A 7473-nucleotide genomic window follows, 5' to 3' on the forward strand; every position below is an offset into this window, starting at 1 on the left:
TCTTCTATCATTGACAGTCCCTCTAGGTTGTGGGCTGCTTGCCTGTGTTCCTGAGAAGCATCTACGGTACCAGTCTATAGAGTGTGTTTTCTTTAGTGAATTACCGGTATGTTTACCGGTAATAAACTTGCACTGTTTTATGTATATGTTTGATTACATACAGCCTTGTGACAGTTTTCCTGCATGTCATAAGCATTTGAATATAAATTAAAATGTTAAAATCAAATCTGATATTGTTTTACCTTTTATTTGGTGTGTGGAAGGTGTGCGGAAGAGGGGGTAGTCTTATACGGCGAGTATATAACAAACTCTGTATTTTGAGTGGATTATACGCCCAGTCGTCTTATACGCCGGCAAATACGGTATATATTTTTATCTTTAGATCTTAAACTCCTTGGAGCCAGGGAGTATGTCTTCAACTTCTGGGTGGTAGCAGAGTAGGGGTTAAAATTACAGTCTCTGGCACACAGAGAATTGGGGTAAAAACTGTGCTGTGTGAACTTGGGCAAGTTACGTAGACTCTCTGAGCCTCTGCTTTTTCAACTATTATTAACATGTCCCCACACCAACTTCACAGGGCTGATGAGGACTAGATTCCATGGCTCATGTCCCATGTTTAACCTTATGCCAGGCACAAGGTATGTACTCCGTGAGTACTATCATTCCCAGTGTACTATGCGCCTACTGTGTGTGTGCACAGTATGACAGACCCAGGTACCCTTTCAAACTTAATTCTGACAGAGGATTAGGGACCTCGGGCACCTAATTAAAAACAGATTGGCAGAATAGGCTACCCGACCAATACTCTTCCTGGGCTGGGCCTGCCGGACCTTTATGGAAAACCAGTCAGCCAGAGCTCTGGCTCAGCAACCGCACAGTCATTTTGAGACCAACAGAAGGGTCAAGAGGCCACCACCCCTGAGCTTATTGTGTTCATCGCCTTGAGTTTGAATTGATACACAGGGAGACTGCCATATGGCTTTTCTTGGGGCTGACAAGAATGACATATTAGAGGGTCACCAATGCCCTGGGGCAAAGTGACTCACTGGACCTGCCCCTGGGCCTGGCTCTACAGCTGTCTGACCTTTGCCTCTCTCAGGGAAATACTCGCAGGCCCTGATAATTCTCCACTCGGAGGAGGGGCTTCCCCACCCCTACATCACTCTTTGTTAGAATGACCCAAGAAATAACTTCCCCGACTTCCCCTCCTCCCCCCTCCCTTGTCTCACAGAAAAGGAGCCCTTGATGGGACCAGACTTGCTCATGCATCTACTCTGTAGCAGAACCAGGACTTGAACCTGGGCCCAGGGTGCCTTCCGTGATACTTTCCTGGCTGCCACAAACCCCCACCTCCTGGCGGCTCCTTTCCCACAGGGCACCCACTCACTGCGGCCACAGGCTCCAGGTCCTAAACACTCTGAGCAGTGGTTCCCACGGCCTTCTGGTAGGACAGTTATCCCTTTGAAATCTTGTTTCCAAGAAATGCAGAATGCTATCTCAGAGCTTGTGGTCCCCATAATGTCAATAAACAATGAAAAATTTGTTTACTTTTCTGTTAAAAGAGACATTCCTTTCCTAGGCAACAAGTTTTGTAAAGAAACAAAAATAAAATAGGCCATCAAGGATTAAGAGATAAAGAATGAGCAATGGAGCAATCCATGACTTCAAGAGCTGGAATCCACACCAACCTGGGGAGCGGGGACTTGGCAGGAGAGCTGTTACCCAGGGCTGTCTGAGCTGGAACCAGAGGGAGGGAAATGGTGGTGCCAGGAAGAAAGGCAGACTGGGAACCGGGTGGAGGGTGTCTGTCGTGTCCCCAACCCCCTTGCGTCACCCTACCCGCCTCACCAAACCCAAGGCCTCTTGTTGCCCAGAACCTCCATGTGCTCCAGAAAGGAACTCTAGATCTACACCCACCTCCCCCACACCCGCCCCTGTTCCAAGCTCATATCAACCAAAATCCCCTCTCGGTGTTCAGGTGTCATTCGTTGGTTGGCAGGATTTGAATAGGTTGCTTTCTGGAATAGGGACACTGGAATCCCTGGTGTGGCCACCTGCTGTCCTCCAGGACGGGGGTTGGGTGTGGTGGAATGGAATAAGACGCATTGAGAGCTAGATCTCAGACTGGACTAGCTTCCACCCCTTCAGAGATGGGATTTTCCTCCTGTTTTATAGCTGTGCAAACTGAGGCCCAAAGTGCCAAGCCCAGAGGCAGATCTGGGCCCAGACGCCAGAAAGATGTCCTTGTCCCTCCAGCCCCTGCTCCGAGGAACCAGAGGAAAGGGGCTGGGAACTAGGGCAGAGCAAGTGGGTTTGAGGGGAGGGGAGGCCCCAGCAAGCTCTGTCAGATCCGCCATGCAAGCTGCTCCAGAGCTGCCCATCTGCCCTGGGAGGGGGCAGGGGCCAGGGGAGGGAGCAGGCGAGGCAGCGATTCCTAGTCCCGTGAAATACCAATGACTCAGGCTGGGTGGCTCCACTAGCTGGCCCAGCCCACATTCCCGGGCCTTTGTTCAGGCTGCCTGGGCCTAAGCCTTAAAGGGCCAGCTCCTAGAAGCAGGAGAGGGGGCCACCCTGCCCATCACCCGGCCTGCCACCCTTACCGTCCTCTCCTGAATCCTTGTTGGGTTGCTCCTAATTTCTGGGCAGGGGGTAAAAAGGGTGGCACCTTGTGGGATTTGGGGGTTCATCCCATTGAATTCTCAGGCTATAAAAGAGGACCCTCAGGTCATTTCAGTAAGCCCTCTGCCTCAGGGCAGGACTGCACCTGAACCCGACCAAGAAGGATGAAGAAAACTGTTTCCCTCCCTTTCAAAAAAACTTTTTCCCGGGTCTCACAGTCCCAAGGCAGGTAGTCCTGGTTCCCCACCCAGTCCTGGCCCCATCTCAGGACTGGTTTATCCTTGGATTTTCATTGGACACCCGTTTGATGGGCTTTAGGTTGGCCGATCCAGATTTGTGAACCAGGTTCCCTGTCTTGGGCCTCCAGGAAATCTAGGTCCCACAGGAGCCTGGCTCTCAGTGGAGTCCTCAGGAGGAGAAACACCACCCACCGCCACCAGGGCAGCGTGGGTGCCCAAGTCACTTCTTTGGAGGCAGCGCGACACCATGTGGACATTATGGAGAACTGGTGCCTTCGGGAGCTAGGGCGGGCGGCACACTGCAGAGCCTCCCACCACCATAGCTGAGATGCATCCTCAGTTATGGAGTAATCCTGAACTGGCACAAATAAAAATAAAAGCAGGCCCTAAATTAGAGCGGAAAGGATGAGGCTCTAAGATCAATATAATAAAAAGCCTAGAAGTTCTCATAAAACTTACAAATAGCAATATTTTTTGTTGAGGCCTGGGGACATCTGTGTCCCCAAGTACCCACCCCCTCACACACTATTTGAATTTAAGGTTTTGTCCACTTTCATATACAACATTTCATAGAAGGGGTTTTCTCCCTTGAAGCTTTCCCAGTATTTCACAGTTTATCAGATCTTGAACAGCTGGATTCGGAAGAAGGAACAAGTGCAAAGCTTGTAGCTACTGGGCATAGCCAAGGGGGGAAGCGGTTCTCGGGCAGAAGCACTTTGAATTGTGGAGAGGGCTGGGCTGCTCCACAGACTCTCACTTAATGTCCTTTGAACCCAGAATGAACCATTGCCAAATGGGCTAGGACCACAGGTTTTAGCCGTGGTGTTATTGTGGGCTACTGGCCTTGGCACCCCGGCACTAACCGAACAAGCCCAGCATCTAGGAGCATCCAGAACCCTTGGATACCCCCTCCATCTACCCATCCATCCACCCACCCACTCAACAGCTATCCTGCTGCCGTCATCTGCTGAGGTAGCTCCCTGCCCCAGGCTGTTTTATCTCTCAAAGTCCTTCCTTGCTCTCCTTCTCACCACCACTCAGGTTCCGTTCCTTGTCACCCTGACCCTAAGTCAATACCATACCTTTCAACGGGTCTCCTGCTTCTGGGCCCCACTGGGCCAATCATCCCAAGCACCACTCCTAAATAAGTCTCCCTAGCATGGCCCCAAGTTCTCCCGAGTGACGGCAGTGTGCCTGCAGCACCCAGCCTGGATTTCCTGGCTCGGCCCAGACGTCCAGCCCATGTGCCTGCATTGTAACTCCATCTTTTGGCGTTCGTGACTTCTTGAGGATAAGAGCTTTATTTTATATTTCAAAATCAAATCAAATGTAAAAAACAAAGGGCTTTTAGCATACGTGACCACACACATACAGGTGGGGTTTGATTTGGGCCTGTGTTTGACAGCCAGCGAGAGTGCCTGAGCACAGCTGTGGCCCAGTGCCAAAGGCTGAGTGGGATCAGAACTCAGCTCAGGATCCTTTTGCTCAGCTGTGCAGCCGCCTTGGGGCCACAGCACCCTGGGAGAAGAGGTGCCTTTCCTATTGCACCCGAGCCTCCTGCTATTGTCTTCTAAGAGGCGTTGCTCTCAGAGGAAAACAGAGTGGCCCTGGGCCGGGCCCAGCCCAGGTAAAACAGCATAGAATGAGTACGGCACATTTTAAGAGCAGCTGAGACTCCTCCTGGCGTCCTTCAGAGTCCAGAGTGCTAACCATTACACCTCCTGGCGTCCTTCAGATGAATGTGTGAAGTGTGATGGAAGGGCGACTCTACCCACTGTGAAATATAAATTACAACATAACATATTTCTTTCAGGCCATAAAACTCAGCAGGGTGTTACCTGCCCTCACCTGGTTACGAGTGAGTTTTAGTAACTCTCTCTTCTTTCCCTTCTAGAGCCTCCCTGGTAAACCTGTGCTTTCTCCCTTACAGCCTGAGAACCCCAACCCCGGGAGGAACCAGCCCATCAACCTGAACCATTATGCCACCAAGAAAAGCGTGGCAGAGAGCATGCTGGACGTGGCTCTCTTCATGTCCAATGCCATGCGGCTGAAAACGGTACTGGAGCAGGGGCCGTCCTCTCAATACTATGCTACCCTCATCACTCTCATCAGCATCTCTCTGCTCCTGCAGGTCGTCATCGGAATCCTCCTCGTGGTCATTGGTGAGCCCAGGCCTGGAGTTGGCCCCAGTGCCTCCTAGTGGGAAGATGAGCCCCAAGTGTCTTCCCTGTACCACCCTGCTTTGTACATGCCTACTTCTCAGCCATACACAAACCTGGTGTAAGCCCTCTGCACCTACAAATGCCCAAGTGACACCTAGAGCGATGAGAGGCACCCTGCCTTACCTCTTGGTCTTCCATACAGAGGCCATTCCACAACACTGCTGAGTGACGCCCTCACTAACTTGTAGCAGAGTCCCATATCACCTGTGTGAGCATGCACCCCATTCAGAAGATCCGGTGTAAGTTCCCAAACCCTGATTCTATGAAGCACCACATGGATGCCCCCACACTGGTGTGGGAAGAGGTGTCCAATGCAATGACACCACCTCCCTTGACTTCTGCCACATGGATCTCTGAGCTGCCAGACTTTCTCTGAACTCTAGTGGGTTTTGTGAGGGAAGCTTCAGACTGTAGCCCCCACCCTGACTTTTACGTCTCACTCTCTACTTCTCCACAGCACGGCTGAACCTGAATGAGGTGGAAAAGCAGTGGCAATTAAACCAGCTCAACAATGCTGCCACCATCTTGGTTTTCATCACTGTTGTCATCAATGTCTTCATTACAGCTTTCGGGGCACATAAGACAGGGTTCCTGGCTGCCAGGACCTCAAGGAATCCTCTCTGAATTCAACTTGGAACCCAGGTGAGGGAAGCTGGGAGGTCCTCAGGCCCAGTGGTTCCCCAGGCAGCCCTTTTCTCACCTCTGGGGGTTTAGGGTAAGAGAGAAATCCTTGCCACCCAAAAGGAGAAAGTAGATCTGGGACAAGGAGGGAATCCTGGAGAAGAGCTTGGATGGGGACTCAGAAAGGCCCCCAGTGCTGGTAACGGTTCTTCTCCTCTAGTTTAGGCTCGGGTTTTTCCATCACCTGAGATGGGTGGGAGGCAATGTGGATAGTGGTTGGCTCTGCCCCTCCGGCAAGAGGCAAGATGGAGATATGGGATTTCCCCCTTGGCATTGCCCAGCAGTCCCAGCTACTCAAATGTAGTCCATGAACCAACAGCAACAAAAGCACCAGAAGCTTGCTGGAAATGTAGAATGTCAGGCCCACTCCCGCTCTACTGAGTCAGCTTCTGCATCTCTGAAGGCTGCAGGGGAATCGCGGCTCTGCCTCACCGCCTGTTCTCAGCTTCCCCACAGGTACTGGATCTGGAGCTGCTTCCGCCTTTCTTCCCTGATCTGCCAGGCTGATGAGCACTTCCCCTGGGAGCTCCTGAAAGAGCAATGTAGATGCCTGCTTCCTACCACAGCACCCGAGTGAAGATGGGATAGTTTACTGGTCCAAGTGAATTTCATCTTGGTCTACAGGCCTGAGCTCAGCGTGGGAAAGTGCCAACCTTTGCTCCTGGTGGCACCTGCACCTGAGGCATGTCGACCCAACGCTGAGTCCACCAGCTTAAGGACTCTGGTTCTGACTTACCCCATTCCTCCCCTCTGTCCCATCCATTCCCAGGCCTATTTTCCCAGGTAAAATGGAATGATTTCTATCTATAAAAGTTTCTGCAAATCCATTGAAGTCAACCTTTATGCTTTTAGCTGCATCTGAGCTGCCATCTCCATCTGTGTCCTGGAAAGAGCTCAAAGGATCAAACTCCAAGCTTGGAATGAGAAAAGGCTTTTAAATCACTCCCTCTCCTCTGGATTGTGCTCGGAGTCAGCTTTCCAGGCCTCATATGCCTTGGGCCAATGACCATCAGCTACACCAATGGCCGATTAGTCAGCTCTAGATTGACGCATGTATGCACACTCCTTTCGAAACCTCCTTTAAACCTGTTCTAGCTTTCATGTTAGCACCTTGTCTTAGGCATGTGTTTGAGAAATATGAACTTTGATCTATGCCTACGCCAAATGTAACTAGGGAGGTCAGTCTGCACCTGCAAAGCATCAACAGGGCATCCCAGCTCAAGCAGAAAGTATTTTTAAATTGTCTGCTATTTTAGAATAAGCCACACCTCAGCTCCTCTCCACGATTCCCCAAAACCACTCTGGCCCTCTTTCTAGCCTTATTCACCTGGGGTGTCCACCAGCCTCGCTCCTCTGAAACCACGAGCTCCATTAACCTGCCAAACAGAAATGCCTGGTCTATCAGACGGTGAGCTCCTCACACGGGACCAATGTTGTCCCCTCCGGAGTAAACCACAGCACAGAGCAGGCTGTCTGCCACACAGCAGGCATCAAACTAATGGTAACGGGTGGAGGGTGGCGTGGAAGGGTCCTTGGCACGCCCTTCAGAGGCCGGATGGCCAAAGATCAGAGACATGAATCATGGGGCCCTCAGCCCAACCCTCTCCCACCAGGATGGGCAACAGGAAAATGCAAGAGCCATTCTGTTTTCTAAGAAGATGCAGTATTTAATGCTTTCCCCCCACCATCCCAGTCCCTCCCCCACCCTAGAC

The 7473-nt window shown here is 51.4% G+C and overlaps 1 protein-coding gene across 3 annotated transcripts in view; it reads left to right on the plus strand.

The window, feature by feature from the left end:
* Positions 1–6588, plus strand: part of NINJ2 (ninjurin 2) — an 84664-nt gene extending 78076 nt beyond the window's left edge. For all 3 annotated transcript variants that reach the window (XM_006771304.2, XM_015568847.1, XM_015568846.1), the window contains 3 exons: positions 4789–5020; positions 5538–5722; positions 6218–6588. In XM_006771304.2, coding sequence (XP_006771367.2) covers positions 4789–5020; positions 5538–5704 — 399 coding nt within the window. In that variant the 3' untranslated portion in view covers positions 5705–5722; positions 6218–6588. The remainder of the gene's footprint in view (positions 1–4788; positions 5021–5537; positions 5723–6217) is intronic.
* Positions 6589–7473: the final 885 nt, after the last annotated feature.

This window comes from Myotis davidii, unplaced genomic scaffold, assembly GCF_000327345.1.
Source record: "Myotis davidii unplaced genomic scaffold, ASM32734v1 scaffold944, whole genome shotgun sequence".
Classification (NCBI taxonomy): domain Eukaryota; kingdom Metazoa; phylum Chordata; class Mammalia; order Chiroptera; family Vespertilionidae; genus Myotis; species Myotis davidii.